Here is a 21593-nt window from a genome sequence, read left to right on the forward strand (position 1 = left end):
ATAATTCTAATATCATTTTAGAGGAACATTTACAGAGGATGCGGTGGGTAACACAATCGCGGACATTATTTCTCGTACAAAAATAAATTGAAGCTATAGAATCCATTTTCGTATATTTTTGAGAACATCAATTTTTTTAACAATTTTGGAAAATCCGCCGCAGTCTATTTTTTAATTATACCGTTGCAATGTATTATTCTAATAATTTCTCACAACTTCAATATATCATTGCTCGATTGAATGCAACACATATCAATAGAAACTAACATAAAACACATAATTAAATGTAATTATAATAACTATAAAATAATTAATTCAATATATATTAACTGCAGCAAAATATTATTTAACAAAATAGATTATATTTAGATTAATACATTTTTATTACAGTATAAAATCGTGCCTTTGAAATTAAGCACATAAGAAATAGGAGTAAGATTATATCAAAAATAATTTAAAAATATAACGTTAAATATGTTTGTGAATTACAATGCAACTAACAAATAATCTAGAAAAAAAGTTATTCATATTAAATACTGATAGTTTTAATTATAAAAAATATAATATTTTAAATATGTGCGCCTGTGTAGACAAAAGAAAAAGGGAACATACATAACGTTCGCTATGGAATAGTGTTTCTTTTGTGTTGCACTATTCCAATCTCAATCTTGATTGATTTTGTCTACAATAATAGCGCTCTGAAGGCGCGAGCCTAATTCGCGTGTTATATATCGATTGCATATAAGGAAAAATAATTTACTATTTACATAATGTATTTTTCTACGTATTTTTTGTACTTATCAATAAATTTCTAGAAATATTCTGTGCGCATAGAATTTTACCCTAATTTCCTATGATATATTACTTTAAACAATATGAAAAGAAATAGAGCACTAAATAGATACAAACTTTTTTTAAACTTTTAATTTATTTAAATTAATCGAATAAAAATTTTGAATAAGGTGTTACTTATATACCTTTCAATTTGTGACTTGAAAAAGTTATGCTATTTGATCGTTCCGTTTGACTGCTTATTAATATTATGCAAAGATGAAAGTAAGGCAAAATGTTTCGAACTTTTTTTTAGAAATCTCCAATATATCGGAATTCATTATATCAGATTGAGATATTATGTATCTTGATCTTTTACATTATTACAACCTTTGTATTATTAGAGTTTCAAATTTTTTTAAATGAAATGCCGAAATATATATTTTTCAACAAATTTAATCAACCTACTTTTCGATGTATTTGTAATCGAATTCTAAGTAGAATCATTTTGCTCTTTTATAGTCTCATATGAAAGAATTATTTCCATTGCATAAATTATTTGTCTACGACAAGAATATCATCCTACGTAGACAAGCCGATTACAATATAAATATATATAGTTACCCTCGAAGAGAAAAACATCTGCTCTTAATTCGCCATTAAATTAGATCGAGGAGAATTCTTTAAATTTTTTTCGGTTCTTTTTTAATATATTATACATATACTTAGTAAAGTACGAAAAAGAAAAATTATTTCGAAATTACGTAATACTGTTTTTGTAATCTTATTCGATAAATCTTTCGTAAGAAGCTAATGCTTTGTTGAATTAAATCATCTCCGGGAAAAAAAACATTTATTTTATTATCCAGCGTCAAACATTCGCGACCGGTTCGTGCTCGTCAACGACAGTACGCGTGACCGGCAAGTTACATACCAGCCGCACGATGCATGCTGTCCTGTTGCTTTTGTTCGGAGAACGGTCAGAGAACAAGGTCGCGAGGTAGCCAAAATGGCAGCCGTCGAGCGGTCAGGATAATAGAACGTACATGTAATATATATATATATATATATATATATATATATATATATATATATATACACATATATTATATATATATATATATATATATACTCGCGTAGTCGTCGGCATTCGATGCGATTCCGTTTGACTATTTCCTGCTTGTCCAGAACGCGAACGTCATTCGCCGCATCTTGCGTAAATACCTGTCGCGGTTTTCCTTTATCGTTCGCATCGCGAACCGACAATGAGTGAAAACTTAGTTACAACAGGTGCCTCGCCAATATAATTCCGATGCTATTACATAGCTCGACCTCGTGACATCATCGCGAGTTCGTAGCTATCGATGTTCCTTTTAAAAACGGAGAACGTGACTTTGGTGAACGAATTCTCATTGTGAAAGCCAGAAAAGTTTCGATGAAAGAGGAAGAAAGATACAAATTGTGTCAACGTTCACGATACTTTTGATAGGATCCTTGCGTAACAGATTTCCCCTGTGTGTTTTATTATTTATAAATTATATATACTTTCGTATTAATATATTTACGCAATTCCAACAGAGTGCTATTAAATGCAGCCGAATGTGTGTATATTAACATTTGTATTATATATTCGATGAAGATATATATCTAAATATATATCTAAACAGAGTCCGTTAGCGCTCTGTAAACGCTCGAACGGTGTTAAAAATTAACGCAACACGTCGACACTCTGATTGAGAGTAGGCGAATCTTGGTAAAACCTCGAGAAGTAGCGGTGCTTGTGCGGGATATGTAACTTGTAGTCACATAATGTTTTATTTCTTCGAAAAGTCTGACAACACGACGAGTTTCCCATCGCCGGTATATATACGTGCGCGCGGATACGCGCCATCGGTGTAAATATTGAACAAGTGACGTAATTAGTTGTGCGAGGCATGATAATAAGCGGGGACGTCGTTACTCGTCGGCGCGCCTCGCGATCAGATAACGCATACGAAATTGTTCCTCTTTTCGAGGTCGACGCACCATTCGTATCTGCTAAGGAAGAGCCTGATAAAAGATTCAGTTCAGATCTGTCGTCGTTGCCGGCCTCTCGTCACCCGAATTCCCGCTGGCGGAAACGATTGAAATGGAGGTAAGTCTCTTTCTCTCTCTCTCTCTCTCTCTCTTATTTTCAAAACATTACATACTTTGATATCTTCGGAATAAACAACTCCAGACTCTTTGTATATTGTGAAATGTTCGGGTTGTTTATTTGAAAGAGCTACCTGTTTGAATTCTCTTTCTGATGCTTCCTGCAACTAAAATGAAATATGTGAATAAATTGATTGGAGAATCGTGATAAAAAAAAAGTTATAGAAAAAAAAACGTGACTCTAAATATAATAAATATAGTGTCATGAATCTGTAATCTTAATTTTCAACGGAATGACAGTTGCATAAAATGTAGATTTGTAAAAAAGAATAAAGTTTTTCCAAACTTAATTCATAATTTTCCACATATATTTTAATTTTATTATATTCCTAAGTTTTTCTTTTTAAATTAATATAACGGAAAAAACAAAAATAAATAAATAAAAATAAACGCGAATATAAATTACTATTAAATATAGTAATTTATATTCGCGTTTATTTTTAGGTAAAATAAAAGTAAAATAAAATTGAAAAATATTTTTGGGAGATACAATTAATTATAAATGCAAGAGATATTTATTCCATTTCTTTAAAATATATAAAAATATTAATATTACAGAGAGTTAGACTAGGATTCCGGTCGGAAAGAGTTAATTTCAGAACACAGACGCGTGTAACATTGTGACGCGGTGTTTACGCCGATACTATTCATTAAGACACTTGTCTGACATTGACATCTTGTATCTCTTTTTATAATATCTTCTAAATAGTTACTAATTTGACATGTTTAATTGCACAAATGACATCATTGCATCGTGTTCATTTGCATTTATAAACTAATAAGTTATGCAAGCAATTATATTGCAATTTTAAGACAATATAATTATATTATAACAACATCAAGTTTTGAAAGTTGTCATTTAAAATATATTACTTAAAATGCTTTTATTAGTAATTTTAACTACTTATTTATATTAAAAGATAGGATTAAAGTGTTTTTAATTTAAGAGAAATGTATCTCTTCTGGAATATTATTCATTTTTCTGGGATATTATTCATTTTCTATTTTCTGAATTTCCAATATATTATGAAACGTTTTACAAAAGTTGAAAGCATCATTTAAGAATTGAAAGAAACGGATGTCATCTTTATGCGTAAAATATTCAGTACTTCCTATTTATATGCATATTTTTGATCTCATGCTAATTAGCATTCTTCAATGAATACATGTCCTAAATGTATGGCATCAATAAGAATTCTTTTGTGTATATGTGTGTGCGTGGAGACAGAGTCCGATTCTTCTGAAATCGATTAACTTTGATCGCGATTCAATTCAATAATATTGTACGCAATCTTCATATAAGATTTATTATCAAAATGAGATGATCACGTATAACATAAAATGCAGCATATGTAAATGTAAGTCAGTGTCTAAAAAAAAAAAAAAAAAAAAAAATACAAAATGTTTGAGCTGGTTATAGAAACAGTCTAATTTTAATAATTTGCTTTTTCAATGACGATCTTATCTATAATACGGATGAACAAAGAAAATTGATTTGATTAATCAAAGCTCTACGTAACCCAATGAATCTTATTTTCGATCGTTGGTCCTATATTGATATAATTCCCAAATCTTCTTAAAATTATCAATAAATTCCAATTTTATGTTTCTCGATTTCAATCTCACAAATATATTGCATATATTTTGTAATTTATAACGCTAAAAAATGAATATATATGAAGTCAAATGTTAATTAAAGGAATCATATCGACCGGTATCGTTCGTCGAAGGAAGTGAAACTGGAGATGCACAACGAGAGAAGAGCGACGAAAGAGAGGTAAGAAGACTCGTGGCCCATTTCTTTTAGAAAGGAAACGATGATTACAGTTAAGTCGTTGCCTCCATCAGCGTTCGCTCAGTTTTCTGGACAGCATTCTTGTGTCGGCATTACACTACAGCTGCTTACCTGGAAATTCTTTCGAGAAGCTCGGTACTGGTTGTGTGTTACATATTCCTTTTTTATTGAGCTCTCATATGCCTTTTTTACACGTCTTTTCGTCAACTTTTAATAGCAGTTTCCTTGCAGTCTCCTCCGCAAGTTCCTTGCTAGAACCTTGCGGACTATTAAAAATTGCCGGCATCTGATTACGAGTCCAGTCGATTAAAGGCAAAGTTTGTGTATGCATCCCTCTGAAATTGTAATAAATCTATGAAAAATACAAAAATTAATTTTTGTTCTCTAAAGTGAAAGAAAGAGAAAGAGAAATAGGGATAAGGATCAGAAATCAAGATAAAAGTACAAATGGATTATGCATTTAGCAATATATAATAATAAAAAATTCGGTTTTTGCCGAAAAGATTACAATTTCCATCTGTGTCTTTTTCGAGAAATGTGTCATTTTATCTGATTTTCATCACTTTGCAATGACGTGTCGAGCAGTTGCAGAGAAACGCGATATAATTTTTTTCAAAGATAAATTGTGATAACGCATCCGATATGCGATCGATATGAGTATAATGTACATAGCAGATTATTGTTACAGTAAACGATTTTTTTTGTATTTCTGAAAAGATTCTTTATTTCATCTTCCTGCTGTTGCGCCCATAATTTTATTGAAAGTGTTTCAATACCATTATGTGAATAACATACGCATCTGGGACAATTTAAGTAGATTACAGTCGATTCATTATCAGTGTTAAGTTTTTTGAAAGGTATATATATTTATATACGTGATGAAAAAGATATAGAATTTAGATACATTTAAATAATAATATAAATAATATAAAGAAATTTAAATACGCATTTTTCTGATTCAGCAGTCAAAAAATTTCTAGAAAAACTTTTCAATTTTAATTTTAAATTTGTCAGATAAACCCCTAAATATCTAATTAAAATTAAAATGTCAGAGTAATAATGATAAATAAATAAAGTTTATATAAATAATAAAGTTTATATCAACGAATTTTATGTATATCCTGTTGAAAATGCAGAAAAATTTTAGAAAAATTAAGAATCAAACAAAAATGTCTTTTTAGATCTTTATATAATAATCTTTCTTAATATACTGTATACAGACAGAACATAGATTGGAGCAGTTGAGGAAAGCGACGGATAGAATACAAAAGGAGATCGAAGAAGTCACCGAAAGGGAACACGAATTGCGGAACGTGGGTAGCATTAAGACTATATCTCACGAGACAGTGGATTCAAAGGTAACTTTAAAATATATGTACCAAACAATATGAAATTGGATCTAATTAAATGATTTTTCTACATAGGTGCGTCGCATGCCGCAAGCTCTAGCCTCGGGCAAGTTGAAAAGAACAACTTCGACACCGCAGATTCTGGAGGCAGTCAGTCTATCGGCAAGTTCGATGCCAAAGATGACAAACGGCGTGATATCTACCCGGACAACACCAACACCGTTGCGTTTCGCGAGTGTGCCAAGCCAGAAAGGTTTGATGCACAGATTTCTGGCCACACGAGGAAAGATTTATAAAAACAAATCGGGCAGCAATGACAGCTTGAGTCCACCAATAACACCTACTATCACACTCAATCCCTTAAGTATCAAAGCCTTTAATAGAACATTGGAGATACAATTGGAGCCGGACAATGAGCCAAAGAAACCATTGGCGAGGAAAGGATATGTTCCTGTCGAACAGAAAATTCAGAAGGAGTTAAACGATATGAAGGAACGAGAGAACGAGTTAAGGTATTAAAAACTGCTAATAATATAAAATTGAAATATTCAATTCTCTTTTAAGATTAGATTGAAAGATTAATTTAAGTTTTAAACGTTAAAAATTATTTTTCTACTTTATTCATAAAAAATGATCTGGTCTATTATTACATCAACATCTTTTTCCTTTAACAATAAAAGATAATACAATTTGTTTTTGCTTACACAATAAAGGAAATATTAAGGATTATACCATAATGGTAAGGTAAATTGTTTGCCTGTACAGTAAAAATCTCCAAAGAAATTTTTTTACTCGATTATATTCGTAAATCACAATGCAATTCACGCGTAAATCTTAATTATCTTTTAGATTGATGAGATCGCAGATGTTGGCCAAGTCTCAGCCAAATCTACTCGATATAGGGAACGATAATGATTCCGATATTTACGACGGCTCCAATTCTCTTAGAAGTGGCGCTTCCACTAACACTCTGAATGAAGATGAAATTGAAAGAGAACATAAGGGGAAACATAAAGTAAGAATCGTTTCTGAAAGAACATAATTACAATCAATCATCAAGATAATTTTATGTTAATTTAATTAATTAATAACAATTAAATTAGTGTTAATTTATAAACAAAGCCATTCTTGCTTGATTAACTAAACGATAAAAATCTCTTCATTGTATTTATAGCCTAATCCACGACGTCGTAATACGCTCATCGCCCAGTGGGAGAGTCTGATAGCCGCCAACAGAGAGTCTCTCGAGAAAAACAACGAAAATGATAGCTATTTCTGAAAATCCAAGTGAATGCTTGCAGATGACAATTTTATTCTCATCCTTATCTGGCCATTATCTAGCATCATAAAATAATATTTGATTGTAAATTAGTAACACAGATTAATATTTCATTATATTAGGAAATTATTTTATATTGAGATGTTCCTCTACCGTTCGAAGATGGCACATGTTGAATGTATGAATCTACATCGATTTTCTTGTTTATCTCGTCTATATAGTTTATTTACGAATGAAGGATTTTTTCCTGTTTGAATATTTATGTGCTATGGCGTTAATTAGGATACAACATATTTTCAGTATTAAGTTGCTACAACACTGAACGTAATTATTTATATATAATATATATATATAATTTCTTATAATATTATTTTAAGAATCTATTTTAAGAAAGTAGGGGGCACATATATTTTCATTCATTATTAATGAATTGTAATACGAATACGATATGTATTCTCACGTGCGAATGACTGAAAATTTTTATACAGTTATTATCTAATATATAATGTTTCCAATGTGTGTAAAGTGCTTACATAACGATTAATTAAAGACCCACTCGATTAGCATATGTATGATATTAATATGCAATATGTATTAAGTACTTAATTAGTTTTAAAGAGATAATTAAATTTCTGCATTCGCACATATGTGAAAAAAATTACAAATGCTTAAAAAAAATTATTAATAATAATTATAATTAATTATTAATATAAATCATATAATTATAAACATGTGCTATTATTTCTATATATTACAAAATATATGCAAAATATTCAATTATTAACAAATAAACACAGATTAAATATGTGTTATATATTAATTGCAAAACAAAATAAGAATGTAGCAATTTTCCTGATACAAAAAATATATTCTATTAGTATAATTAAATATCAAACACATAAAAATTACTTGATGTACATATGCAATTTTTAAATATTAATGTATATAATATTTAAAAAAATGCATGTACAATAATTCCTGTTTTTTATTATATACATTTATTTTCCTTTTTTATTTATTTATAAAACAAATTCATTAAAAAAACTTTATATTAAACTAAAAATTAAAAGTTTAGTTAAATCTCTCGTAAAAGAATTAAAATAAACAAATAAAAATATAGTAAACAAATTTACAACAATTATATAATCAATTTTCAATTTATTCTTTTTTGTCAATGCTTTTCTGCATTTTTTCGATATTTATTTTTCTTTCTCTTTTTATCAGTGGTTCTCAAACATTTTAAATTATTTTGTACGATATATGGCCTAACTAAACCTCAAGCTATCTCAAATCTAACCTTAAAAACCGCATGGTCATGTAATGTCCAATCTTACAAGAAATTAAAGTTGTAGCGAAATATAGAGCAAATATACAATTTTTTATCACATATTTTGATTGTGTTATGACACTATTATGGCTGCAGAGACAGGCCAAATAGATAAAAATATAGAAATTAAACTTTTAATTAATTTTTCCATAGATGAAGGTACGTTATGCATGTATAAATATATATAAATGATTGTGTTAATGATAATTATTGATTCTGCTAATATATGTTAAGAAATTATAATTTATCTTAATAATTGTTCTCTTTTAATTTCAGTTTCTAATTTTCCACACAATGTATGCAGCATACTAAACGGTCAATACAAAGATATAATAGATAGTGAACTTTCTGCATATATCAAAGCGATAAGCAATGGTGAGAGCATAGAAGAAATCGTGCATAACAGTATATCTGAGACTGATATGCATTTGTCGTGGCTATATGTAGGAATAGCTTCATTGTTATACTTTGTCCAATGTAATTGGACAGGTCCATATATTGATAAGGATATTGAATGTTTAAAAACCAAGAGAGATGAAGCACTTAAAGGATTATCATTAAATGATGAATGTAATATAAATGTACAAAAACCTGAACTTCTTTATCTATCTAAGAAAATATTCTCTAATATTGATTTACAGCTCAAATATGAAAGTTGCATTTGGTGGCTATTTAGAGCTAATCTATTGCATCAACATGTATTAGATGAAACTTCAGGAATAATATTTGAAGAAACCGAGTATATAATTTCAAAAATTAATAATCTTAATATATTAAAAGATCCTCTTTGTAAGCTATTATTTAATCTAGAATCTGCTAGATTTTATTTGTGCTATAGAAGAACGCAAAATTCTGAGGAATATCTTGAAAATGCGCAGAGCATAGCAGGTTTAACATTAAATCTAGAAGGAGCAATGGGAAAACGTACAAAGTACCAACGAGAAGAAAAAGCACAGTTGTACTTGAAAATAGAAATGAATAAAGATATTTTCCCATCAATTAATTGTGAAGACACACCAAAATCATTGAACTTAAATGACGAATTGAGATTGGAACGCATTGAATTTTCAGAGCACAAAGAGGAGATCCAATTGGGTGCATTAGAGGAAGCAATAATTTTAGCAAAATAGTAAGTATTGCTTGAACTGTTTATATTTGAATACATTACACATTACAGTATGAATATATTTTAACAGTAAATAGTGTTCAGTTGCAGATGTGTCAACCTAAGCACAAACTCACTGATGAGGAAATCATACCCTATCTGCAAGTAAGCTATACAATACTAATATTTTAGATATTAATAAATAATATTATTATTAAGAAGAAAATTTTTTTTTATAGAGAGTTATAGAGAATACAAAGAATTGGTCATTAAAAATGACTTCTTTGTGCTGTCGTTGCTCATTGGAATCTGATGATAAAAGAACTGTCGAGCGATCTATGATGCAAGCAGAGTCTCTACTAAAAGATTACAATGAGACAAAAGCATCTGTCGCCAGAAGAATGGATTTTTTTTTCGCAAGTGGTATGAAACCTATTTGGACATTGGAAGAGAATTGGGCTAACTTAATGTTCAGTCTTGGCTTGGTGAAGGGTGCTCTAGAAGTTTTTATAAAACTTGGATTATGGGAGAACGTGATTGTTTGTTATAATGTACTAAATTTGAAGCACAAGGTACATCTCTTATATATGTCAAATATAATATCATGCGTGCGATAAAATATGATAATAAATAACATACATGGACATTTACAGGCAGCTGAGATTATTCAGCAAGAAATATCTAAAAAACCAACAATAATGTTATGGTGTCTACTAGGAGATGTAACTGGAGATGTAAATCATTATGAAACAGCATGGAGATTATCTGAAGAAAAAAGTAGTAGAGTTCAGAGACACTGGGGATTCTATTATTTTACGAAGAAAGATGTTAGTATCTGAACTTCCTTTTTAATTTTTAATCTAATTTCTTGAATCAAATAATCTTCAATCTATTATTTTTAAATCTTTTACTTGTTAAACATTTAATGTAATATATTACATTATAGTATATTTTTTTAGTATGCTAAAGCTGTACCACATTTAAAGTTATCAGTCCAATTGAATAACATTCAAGAGCATGTATGGTTTAGATTAGGCTATGCAGCATTGCAGATAGAGGATTGGAAATTAGCTGCTACAGCATATAGACGTTATTGTGCTTTAGAACAATTTGTATGTATATGTTTGTGATATTGCTATTTTCATGATTGATATATAAATTAAAAATAAAGTTCTTATATATATTTGATAAAAATTTCAGACTTTTGAGGCATGGAACAATTTAGCAAAAGCATACATTAAATTGGGAGATAAACCAAGAGCTTGGAAATCTCTACAGGATGCTATAAAATGCAATTATGATCGTTGGGAAGTATGGGATAATTTAATGGTTGTTAGCATTGATTTGGGACAGTTTTCAGAAGTAGGTACAATTCATAAATATTTAATAATTTAAACTTCTATATTCTTTATTAAGTCTAAGTTAATTTGAAAGATACGAGCAATAATAATTATAAAATTAATTATGTTATTTCTAATAAACAATTTAAACAAAAATAATTTTGCTTTGTTTCAGGTTATTCGATGCTATCATCGTATCTTGGATTTGAAGAATAACCATTTGGATATTCAAGTTCTTCAAATATTGACTAATGCTATAATAAACAATATTATTGATGCAGATGGAAATTCGGCATCTCGTTTGCTTCAAAACAGTCTGGAATTATTTGGAAGAATTACTAGTTCTAACACAAATAACAGTCCAGATATTTGGAGAATGTATGCTGAACTTGTTATATTGAGAAAGACAGATATTGATAAGGAAAGAGCAGCGCAATATTTACAACAAGCGCATCGTATCGCCACTTCAAATCCAAGATGGTCTCACAGGGAAGAAACAAGTCTAAATGTGTTGGAATTATGTTGTAATTTGGCACAAGCATATTTACGTTGTACTAAAGACATCGCAACTGTCAAAAAAAGAAAAATGTTAGGGAGTGCAAAATTATCACTTCAGGGGATTGTGAAAAAGATCAAGGAGCAGGAATGGAATAATACAAATATCATTGAACAATTAACAAAAGTTGAAGAGTATTTAACAATTATAACAAATGAATTAGAACAAATAAAACCTACATAGTAAAAATATTGTATCATATATCTCACTTATAGAAGAATTATTAAATGTAAGAAATACATTTAACAGATTTTTATATATGAATTTATAACATAATTGATTTTAATAAAATGATTTTTCTATGAAAAATAGATATATTTTAAACTTGAATATTTCACGATTACTTGTAAAATAAAAGTTAAAAAATTTGGATACCAGAATGACAATTTTAAATATTATCAAATTAATTTTTAAAATAAAAAAGAATTAGTGAATTTTAAATTGTCTAATTGAGAAAAAAATAATTCTCTAAAATTCAATGTCCCCACCCCTTTCATTTTTAACATCAAGAAACTAACGTGAAACATTAATTAAACATACTTATAATTGCTAATGTTTTTAGAGACATATAATATATACATCCAACCATATAATATATTATCTGATTAATTTATCTTCTACGTAAAAAAATAACATAAAATTCAAAATGCGAGATAGTTTCAACATTTTTCATCCTTAGCAAACTGGATGATATATAACTTTCTGTTATCGTTTTTATCCATTTTATCGCATTTTTTTGCAGCTATATGTTCAAAAAAATTTAATAAAATTATCACCTGTTAGTTATTTGTTATTTCGCAGTATTGGAATTCTTCTATCTGATATTTTGCCTCTTTTTAAATAATTCATAGACAAAGTTTATTATCGATAACAACCACTTCCTTTTTTTACAAGAAACAATTGAATTTAAGTGAAAAGGGAAGAAGGAGAAAGGGAGGAAATTACAAGCACTTCGGCTAGTTCTGCGATACGCTTCGAATGTATTCGGCACTGTTCGGCACTGTTCGGCACTGTTCGGCACTGTTCGGCACTATAGTCGTGCTATCGCTCCTAACTTCACACTCAGCTGTTTGTTATCTGTTATTATCATATCCATATCATATTGTATTATTATATCCATATCATATTGTAACGTGACTTGTGCTTTAGGAATATTTAAGAATTTAACCGATTATCACGAGTTATAAATAACGAATACAATATTGCATTTTTCATTGTTTAAGTTTACGTTCTAGTGTTTATATATATATCATCGTGCATATTATATTATACATAAATATTTTCGCATATCTCGAAACGAGAAATGGTATGATCGCCTTAATGGCTTCTATCTATTCTATCTTTTTTCTCTTTCTTCAAAAATCGAATTTTCAATCAAATTTAACTAAATAATAATTCGCATTTACAAAATATATTCCGTATAAAAAATAATTTCAATAATTGTCAAAATTTAATTGTTTTCATGATATCATTTTGTCATCTTATGACTATAGTATCGTTGAAATTATAATTTTAATAATTCTCAGAATATAATTTTGTAAAGTCCTTAATAAACATTATTTATTCTAGACGTCATTTGCCGGAAAAGTTGTTTTAATAACAGGAGCCAGTTCAGGAATTGGAGCTGCGACAGCTGTTCATCTGTCTCAGCTTGGTGCATCGCTGTCAATAAGTGGACGCAATAAGGATAATTTAAATAAAGTAGCTGAACAATGTGGACAACCTAAACCATTTATTGTAACTGGAGAATTAACTGATGAAACTGATGTGAAAAATATTATTGACTCTACAATTAAGCATTATGGCAAACTAGATGTTTTAATTAATAATGCTGGAGTTTTGGAAGCTGGCAATATAGAATCTACAAATCTGGAACAATACGACAGGTATATGATAATAATCTATGTATATTTTTTTGAATAAAAATATATTCAACCTTAAAAATATACTAAAGTCTTGGTATAATATATTAACATTTATTTTCAGGGTTTTCAATATAAACGTTCGTTCAATATATCAACTGACAACACTAGCAGTACCATATTTAATCAAAACAAAGGGCAATATTGTCAATGTTTCTAGTGTATGTGGAATACGGTCTTTCCCAGGTTGTCTGGCATATTGCATGAGTAAAGCAGCAGTGGATCAATTTACACATTGCATTGCTTTAGAATTGGGTCCGAAACAGGTATGTGCAGAAGTAAAAAAATTTTTACATATAAAATTATTTTTAATGTTTTATATAAATATTTTTAAAATACCTTAGATACGTGTGAATGCTGTAAACCCTGGTGTTGTAGTAACAAATCTCCACCGTAATAGTGGTATGAATGAAGAACAGCTACAAACCTTTTTTGAGCATAGCAAAGAGACGCATGTTCTAGGAAGAACGGGCGATGTTACAGAAGTTGCAAAGACTATTGCGTTTTTAGCGAGCGATGATGCCAGTTTCATTACAGGAGCAACATTACCTGTGGATGGAGGTAGACATGCTATGTGCCCTCGTTAAAAATCTTTCATCATATTTTGTGTAAACAATATACAATATATTTAACATATACACAATATACATCATATTGGGTTTACAACAGTATACTAACGTCAATGGAGATCAATTTATATATTTGTACTCTACTCGGATAAGTAGTTCTAACAAAATTGTTTATATAATGTTCTATATTCTTTTTCTATACTTGTACAAAGAGTCTAATATTTACATTTAACATATATTTTATGCGAAAGAAGTTACTTACAATGTTTGTATTCAATAAAATAAAAGGAAATTAGATCAAAAAATATCTTCAAATCTCTTTTATGGCACAGCCAAAGTGTAATTTATAAAATACTCGTCATTATGAAAAGTATAAGTGAGCAACTTTATTATCATCTTGAAATCCATGATAAATTTTGCAGAAAGAGTAAAAATGTTTAACATGAAAATTTAATCTTTGAGGAAAATTCTGTTTCTCTCTTGTCATTTATAAATGTTTTTCCTCACTATGTAGAAAAAAATTAACTATTAGACGTTAGTTGAGTCTATAAATCAATTACTCAATCTCTACTTTGCCAAAAAAAGTGGCAGTGTTAATGATTTACATTATAGCAAAGATACAAATCATGTCATATAACATAATGATATATGCAGAAATGCATAATGAAGATTTAAAAAATATCTTTATAATATAATTTATATGTAGCTATTTCTGCAACTTGCTTTTCATAAGATGATAATGTACGTTGGAGAATGATAACATTGATGACACGAATATAGAGATTACTGTTGTTATATAATGTATACATATTTTTTTTTTTAAACAGTAATCTAATATATTCACCATTCTCATGATACATCGTAAGTAAACTATTGCATTTTGGCCAAGTATATATATACGAGAAAAATAATTATAATTTGCCATAATTTTTAAATGCATAAATAAACTCTTAATATAAATAATCTATTTTCTTATGTCTGAAAATCTCCTCAGTCTTTAGAGGCAATATTATAAAATATTTTTGCTATTTTAGTAAAAACAAAATATATTTTTTTCTGTAAAGAATTTTTTCTCTATGTTCTTTCCTCTAACTAACTTCTTTTGTTGTTCTATTTGGTCTTAATATTAATGATTTTTTAAATTTTATTTATTTTACATATAAAAAATAGGATACCACAAATGTGGCTAGTATGAAATCTTTATAGGACACTTCTTTACATTCCATCAATAAGAAAAAAAAGAGAGAAATACAAGTCTATTCTTAAAGTCAAAGATGCAATTATCACTAAAACTCCTCTGAGCTTCCTTTAATAATATGGCTCTGAAGTATTCAATATGTCAAAGAAGATTATCACAACAATTTACTACTGGAATTATACACATAATTTAAAGCAGATGTGTAAAAAGATTTCTCTTGTATCTGCCGAATTTTCTTTTCTTTCTCTCTTACCAATAAATAATAACTAAGAAAATTTCAGCCTTTACTGACAGGTACTCTGTTATTACTGTTGTTTTTCGAATCTACTGCGCTCAATGCTATGCCTAATTGCGCTGCGTAATATGTAAGCATGATAGATACCTACAAAATAAAAATCGAACATATTATCGAATAATTATATTTGTTAATAAAATATATTCGTCTATATTATATCTATATATTCTCTTTTTAGAAGCATTCAATATTATTAATGTGCATATACCTGAGAGTAAGGTAATGGACTATGGAAATAATGAAATCCGAGCAAAGTATCAGATATGACAAAACAAATGCTTCCAATGCAACTGCACAATTTAGTCCATGTCCATAACTCCTAATAAATAGAATGTGATTAATCCCTCGCGTGATAATATATAAAAATTAATCCCGATATTACAAGTATTCGAGTGAAAACAGCAGAAGCTATTAGAGAAGTAGTCAACACACAATATTTAAAGGACACAAAACTCTCTTTCTTGAGATATAAACTGTTTCTGTAATTTTTATATTTGTATTATTGCATAGATTTACCCCAAAGAATTGTACTCTAGATATTGCTCGCCATGCCATAGTAATGAGTAATATTGTATAAATTGGCACTCCTATTGCTAAAACTCCGTTTAGTCCAGGCATTAAAGCGTATATGACTGGAAAGATCATATCAATCAAATGATATCTGATTAATTGAAAGGAATTGGAAACTCCTTTGTATTCATTGATCTTACCAATTGAACAAGATGTATACAGTATCGCTCCAAGTGTTAAATTCAAGGGTTTGAATCCGAATGCAATTATATACATAATTTGCGCGACAGCAAACATACACATGCCTGCAGTGAAACAATTAGGCCACACTAATAATGCATCGCCTATGCAACTGAACACCAACCCCGTTAATATACGCCTGGAGAAAGCATATCTGTAAAAAGAGACGAGTCTTGTGTCAATAATGTTAAAGCAAAAACTATCGTCTCAATTTATTTCATTTATATAATTAATGTTTACAAGGCTGTAAGAATATTTTTTTACTTACTCTTTGGACAAATTAATTCCGTGCAATAGGATGAAAACAATAAGACTTATTATTGGTAAACATTTAAAACATGCTGTCAGCAGAGATGGCTGTTCAGCAAGTAATACAAAATATACTGACACGCTTTTAAAAAACGGTACTAATTTCGGCCCAATACTTTTTATCTGAAATGCAAAAGTGTACTTATATTATTATGTATGGAACAATCCATATTGATAAAAGGAAATGTAACAATAAAAAAGGTATAAATATAATTGGAATATAATATTATTATTTGCATAAAATTGAAGAAAAAATTATAATGTATAACGATATTAATTATAAAATATAATTAATTTACTCATATATGTATATTAAAGAATTTGTTAATTATAATCATATATATTTTTATGCAAAATTAATGTTTCACTTTAAAAAAAAAAAAATAAACAATTATTTTAAGATAACTTATCTATTGTATCAAATCCAAAAGATAATTTAATGATATTAAATGATATGAAGTAAAAATATGTTTTGCAAACATTATGTTGTAAATATTTTTTATCTTTGACTTATCATTTAATATATTCACAATTTAATAACACTTCATAAAATCAGATAAATCCAACAAAGAAATTTTGTCTAAAATAAATTAAATAGCCGATGTGAAAAATAAGATACTAGAGAGAAAAAGAGAATAATTCTATTTTCTTTTTCTCTCTATTTAATTTTTATTTATATTATATATATATTATTTATTTTTACTTGTATATGTATAACCATTTATTTCTAACAGCTCTTTCAACATGATTATTATATAAGCCTAATATGCTTTTATTTAATATCATTATCAATATATTTTCTCTATGTATGTCTGTATGTGTAATATTTTTAAAGAAAGATTAAAATATATATTTTATTATATATAGATATGTATATATTGTCAAAATGTATATTCAAACATGCTGCAAAATATTCTATAGTAAATAACTTTTCATCTTTGAAATTCTAATAACAGTGCATATGTAAAGAGATCTTATCCATAGTCATTGAAGCCTAATCATTGACTTAATCCAGCCAGTTACATGATAGTACATTATCTAATACTGGTACCACCAGGATGCACAATGGTCTTTGATATAAAGCAGTTTATGTCAATCTGATGATTTCTCTAATAGCATGTTATTACAATAACAAGTGCATTGGATTTTTAAGGAATATGAAACAGGAAACACATAATGTGGAAATTCTTGTTTTTTACCATTCATGTCTGATTAATATTACTCCAATTTTGCTTACATAATTTAGTTACCTAGTTATTTAAAACACTAAAAAATAATTTAATGACATTTAACTGGCTTACAAAACAAAAAATAATTTAATTATAAAGAAATTAATGAATATTCTATAATAGGTATATAACATAATCTTTTTTAGCATATATGTATTAATTTTTAATATGCAAATAAAATAATACATATATATTTTTATTGAAATATTCCAAACGAGAAATATATATATAAATTTTGGCAATAAATGCATATAATGTTAAAAATTTCTTTATATATGTATGTGTGTGTTTGCACAAAAAAATATAGTTCTTTCTTTTTTCTTATTTTCTAAAAGAAATATAAATTTTCTAAATTTAATAAACAATTTTCTCTTATTTCTTGAAAAGAAAATAAAAAAGATAATTATTTTTGTATGTGTGTGTGTGTACACATATAGAAAGATTTTAATATATTATATGTATATAATTGTTTTTCTAATTTATATGTACATTTATGGATTGTATTAAAAAATTTCTCGAGTTTTTTTTATACAAAATTTTTTTATACATTTATTTTATTTATTGCAAAATGTTAAATCATATATATTTAACAATTAAAATATATATCAATTTTTTCTGACTATTATATATAAAAAATATTTAATCAATTCAATTAAATATTAAATTTAATGTGTTCATTCGAATAAAATTGATTTAACAAAGGATCAATGTATGCGACTCGGAACAAAGAGAGAACAAAGTTCTTTTCTGAATGATAAAGCAATGACAGAACACAATGATTGACGTGACATTATAAGAGAAAAAAAATAAGATTAGTAAGAAAATGTGAAAGAAAAGAATGTGAACGTCGCTATGTATCAGCATATAAACAAATCCTGTCAACGACTTCCGTCTCCTTACCACTTGTGTAGGCGATGACATCTCTTCAGTTGAAGGACACCGGGAAAACAATGGAAGCGATGGCCGCTCAAATCGTTGACAAATCAAGCAAATGCGAGCAGGATCCGCGAATGCGAATGCTACCGTTCGCAAACTCGCCGTTTATTTATATGACGCTTTCCGATATATATATCCGCGTGTTATACACGCACACACGCGAATCGCGTGGCATCGCGCGCACTGCTATCACCGGGTGATTGCAAACACCAGACACCAACAAACATTGCCGATTATCGTCAGTATGGCCAATCCGAGAATAATCTATACAACCAAAGACTATAAACTTTTATATAGAATTACAACTCTCTTGCATTTTGCATACATATGTGCACAAAATTAACCAATCACGCGTCCAATCTGAAAAATGACATCTAGGATGCGTTCCGTTTCACGCATTGAGCGCATAGATCGCCTGAAAATCTATAGTTCACGTCACTTATATTATAGATTTCCAAACGATCTACGCACTCTATGCATGAAACGGAATGCAACCCTAGTGTGTGGATTATGCCGCGCGTGAAAGGAATCGAATTTTAATTTTTAAAGTCGATCTAAAAAAAATCGATGTTTGCGATCGAATACGCAGTTCTTGATACTGACAAAGTGATTTATTGCAATGAAATAAGCAAAATATATTGCGAGTCATATTATAAGAAACTGATATAAAATATTAATAAAATGGCAAATTATGTCAATGTCACATTAAATAATCTATTAACATCTTACAAGAAGTGGATCGTAGCTAATCCGCACTTGCTGTCAGATATTGAAGCTACTGTCAGATGTTTATCTTATTTCAGTTTCGGTTAGAAAAAGATTCTCAAAATATGTTATATTAACATTTCCTTTGTCAGATATACTTAATATTAAATTTCTTATCTCTGTTTATAGGGCAGTTGCGCAATTCGAGTTTGGCTGTAGAATTAATTTATTCTATGCCAAACCTAATTGTTCTGTGCAATGATTTACTTATGTATAGTAGTAAATGTAAGGATCTGAAGGTACCTCAATTCGAATCAAAGATTAAGATTTGGCTGACAGCGGTGGAATATACTGAGGCATTGCTTGAGGTGTCAGCTGAAAAGTTATGGGGTGCAAAGGGAAAATGGTTAATAATTATTACTATACAATTGTTTAAGTAAGTGTTTGATGTTCCTTTTTAACAATACAAACATATTTATATGTTGTATCAAGTTTTATTCTAAATAGCTGAATATTTACTTTGTATAGGACCATATTGCGATTGTTATCGATTCATGTATATGAGGAGCGTATGACAAAGAGTCCTGCAACACCACCGCTTAACAGAGAAAAGTTCAACAAAGATGTTGACAGTATACAGTCAAAGGAAGGGTTTACGCTGAAAAGATCAGGCACTGTTATTAGAAGTATAAAACATTCAGTTCCTATAGAAATGCGAACATGGAAAGCTTTGCCTTCTAATACGGATGAAAATAAAAACTTAACCAAGAATCAAGAATCTGAGAAAATTCTTAAATTAGCTGAGGTTAGTTAAAATTTATTATAAAGTCTCATGTAATTGTTTATTAATGATAAATGTTCTAATATAATGAAATGTTTTGATGTAATAAGAAATTAAAATCTTATACTTTAATTTGTATTGAAATTTATTAAAATTAAAAAATATTAATATGAGTTTTTTTTGGCAAAAAGGATCATATAGATATGATAGAATTAAGTTATCGTGCTATTGTAAAAATTTATAGAAGTACTTTATTTAATTTTGTTTTAATCTTTTATAATTTACTTATTTTTTTTATTTTATGTATTATTTCTGCTATATTTTTGAAATTTACTTTGTGTGTCCTCTATATTTTTATAATTATAAGATAATATCAATAAGACATGTAACAAATTATATCTTTTAGAGTTTTTATGTCACAAAACCGTTGCTTCACCTTGGTTGTATGTACATTACTAACAAAAACCAGTGGCCACCATGGATGTTATCATTTATTATTGATATAATCAGGTAATTATAATATATTGAACTATTATACATAATTAATAAGTTGTGATCTTTTCTCTTTAATTGAATTATTATATTATGTTTGTATACAGTTTGAATATTTTTACTCGCTATGCTCCAAAAGCATTATTTAGTAAAGAAGAGGAAGAAGAACTCGTGCGACGAAGGCTAAGTTTGCTGCTTTATATTTTAAGATCACCGTTTTACGATAAGTACAGCCGCGTTAAGATAAATGCATTACTTGATGCATTATCTACTTCTGTACCTTTTACCAAGTTATTGACAAACGTTGTTAAAAAGAATCTGCCATATATGCAGAGTATGTATTTTTATATGTGGTCGCGTTAATTCTTATGAGGGCTAAGTAAACTATGAGAAATATATATGTAAGTAGAATTCTCACAAATATGAAAATTATAGCATAATTTAAGCATTCCGTAATTCATAAATAATCAAAGAAATGGCATATGAATAATATTTTTATATTTCTCTCTATTATGGTGTTGCACAATGAATTTAAAAGGATAATATTTATAATCACATTTGATATCTATTTTATTTTATTAGAAATAAATTGTAATTATGAAGGGCATTTTTATAAAGAAGTGTCATATTTTCTCCTTAAACAATATTGATCAATTTGATTTGCTGCAATTAATTCATTAGTAGCTGCATGT

At 28.5% G+C, this 21593-nt stretch overlaps 5 protein-coding genes and 1 long non-coding RNA gene across 7 annotated transcripts; 4 read left to right on the forward strand and 2 right to left on the reverse strand.

Annotated features, from left to right (window-relative positions):
* The first annotated feature begins 1861 nt into the window (after positions 1-1861).
* Positions 1862-8137, forward strand: LOC126857617 (uncharacterized). The gene is made up of 6 exons (XM_050607247.1): positions 1862-2905; positions 4664-4741; positions 5980-6117; positions 6184-6620; positions 6958-7123; positions 7283-8137. The coding sequence occupies exons 1-6, from the start codon at positions 2900-2902 to the stop codon at positions 7385-7387; spliced, it is 930 nt and encodes a 309-aa protein (XP_050463204.1). The 5' UTR covers positions 1862-2899; the 3' UTR covers positions 7388-8137.
* Positions 2919-12736, reverse strand: LOC126857657 (uncharacterized). The gene is made up of 3 exons (XR_007688529.1): positions 12492-12736; positions 4871-5094; positions 2919-3071 (listed from the first exon to the last, which is right to left on the reverse strand). It is a non-coding gene; the product is annotated as an uncharacterized LOC126857657 (long non-coding RNA).
* Positions 8667-11904, forward strand: LOC126857567 (tetratricopeptide repeat protein 27). 2 transcript variants are annotated; one of them, XM_050607146.1, is made up of 8 exons: positions 8667-8873; positions 8991-9843; positions 9918-9984; positions 10059-10391; positions 10473-10646; positions 10779-10931; positions 11020-11181; positions 11335-11904. In XM_050607146.1, the coding sequence occupies exons 1-8, from the start codon at positions 8801-8803 to the stop codon at positions 11896-11898; spliced, it is 2379 nt and encodes a 792-aa protein (XP_050463103.1). In that variant the 5' UTR covers positions 8667-8800; the 3' UTR covers positions 11899-11904. The 2 variants fall into 2 exon arrangements, with proteins under 2 accessions (XP_050463103.1, XP_050463104.1); XM_050607147.1 differs by lacking the exon at positions 8667-8873 and having other exon boundaries at positions 9145-9284; positions 9356-9843.
* Positions 12737-12744: 8 nt separating the features above from the next.
* Positions 12745-14511, forward strand: LOC126857631 (3-oxoacyl-[acyl-carrier-protein] reductase FabG-like). The gene is made up of 4 exons (XM_050607271.1): positions 12745-13021; positions 13285-13601; positions 13702-13903; positions 13982-14511. The coding sequence occupies exons 1-4, from the start codon at positions 13019-13021 to the stop codon at positions 14222-14224; spliced, it is 765 nt and encodes a 254-aa protein (XP_050463228.1). The 5' UTR covers positions 12745-13018; the 3' UTR covers positions 14225-14511.
* LOC126857636 (lysoplasmalogenase-like protein TMEM86A) lies at positions 14240-19186 on the reverse strand. The gene is made up of 6 exons (XM_050607279.1): positions 18888-19186; positions 16718-16881; positions 16410-16603; positions 16216-16331; positions 15908-16018; positions 14240-15786 (listed from the first exon to the last, which is right to left on the reverse strand). The coding sequence occupies exons 1-6, from the start codon at positions 18906-18908 to the stop codon at positions 15682-15684; spliced, it is 711 nt and encodes a 236-aa protein (XP_050463236.1). The 5' UTR covers positions 18909-19186; the 3' UTR covers positions 14240-15681.
* A 227-nt stretch (positions 19187-19413) lies between these two features.
* On the forward strand, positions 19414-21508 carry LOC126857609 (peroxisomal membrane protein PEX16). Its single transcript, XM_050607234.1, has 5 exons — positions 19414-19731; positions 19818-20064; positions 20157-20433; positions 20816-20919; positions 21009-21508. Exons 1-5 carry the CDS (start codon positions 19605-19607, stop codon positions 21262-21264), a joined length of 1011 nt encoding a protein of 336 aa, XP_050463191.1. The 5' UTR covers positions 19414-19604; the 3' UTR covers positions 21265-21508.
* The last annotated feature ends 85 nt before the right edge of the window (positions 21509-21593 follow it).

The sequence above is a fragment of the Cataglyphis hispanica genome, chromosome 22, assembly GCF_021464435.1.
Source record: "Cataglyphis hispanica isolate Lineage 1 chromosome 22, ULB_Chis1_1.0, whole genome shotgun sequence".
Taxonomy (NCBI): Eukaryota; Metazoa; Arthropoda; class Insecta; order Hymenoptera; family Formicidae; genus Cataglyphis; species Cataglyphis hispanica.

Excerpts from the sequence above, each read along its gene's own strand:
- LOC126857617 (XM_050607247.1), top strand. Across the intron at positions 6,118-6,183 it reads ACGAGACAGTGGATTCAAAG|GTGCGTCGCATGCCGCAAGC; the intron begins GTAACTTTAAAA and ends TTTTCTACATAG. Across the intron at positions 6,621-6,957 it reads GAACGAGAGAACGAGTTAAG|ATTGATGAGATCGCAGATGT; the intron begins GTATTAAAAACT and ends ATTATCTTTTAG.
- LOC126857567 (XM_050607146.1), top strand. The coding sequence starts at position 8,801 with ATGGCTGCAGAGACAGGCCAAATAGATAAAAATATAGAAATTAAACTT. Across the intron at positions 10,392-10,472 it reads TACTAAATTTGAAGCACAAG|GCAGCTGAGATTATTCAGCA; the intron begins GTACATCTCTTA and ends GGACATTTACAG. Across the intron at positions 10,647-10,778 it reads ATTATTTTACGAAGAAAGAT|TATGCTAAAGCTGTACCACA; the intron begins GTTAGTATCTGA and ends ATATTTTTTTAG.
- LOC126857631 (XM_050607271.1), top strand. Across the intron at positions 13,602-13,701 it reads AATCTGGAACAATACGACAG|GGTTTTCAATATAAACGTTC; the intron begins GTATATGATAAT and ends ATTTATTTTCAG. Across the intron at positions 13,904-13,981 it reads TAGAATTGGGTCCGAAACAG|ATACGTGTGAATGCTGTAAA; the intron begins GTATGTGCAGAA and ends AAAATACCTTAG.
- LOC126857636 (XM_050607279.1), bottom strand. The coding sequence starts at position 18,908 with ATGTCATCGCCTACACAAGTG. Across the intron at positions 16,019-16,215 it reads CTAGAGTACAATTCTTTGGG|GAGTTATGGACATGGACTAA; the intron begins GTAAATCTATGC and ends TCTATTTATTAG. Across the intron at positions 15,787-15,907 it reads GTCCATTACCTTACTCTCAG|GTATCTATCATGCTTACATA; the intron begins GTATATGCACAT and ends TTTATTTTGTAG.
- LOC126857609 (XM_050607234.1), top strand. The coding sequence starts at position 19,605 with ATGGCAAATTATGTCAATGTCACATTAAATAATCTATTAACATCTTAC. Across the intron at positions 19,732-19,817 it reads TTTATCTTATTTCAGTTTCG|GGCAGTTGCGCAATTCGAGT; the intron begins GTTAGAAAAAGA and ends CTCTGTTTATAG. Across the intron at positions 20,065-20,156 it reads ATTACTATACAATTGTTTAA|GACCATATTGCGATTGTTAT; the intron begins GTAAGTGTTTGA and ends TACTTTGTATAG.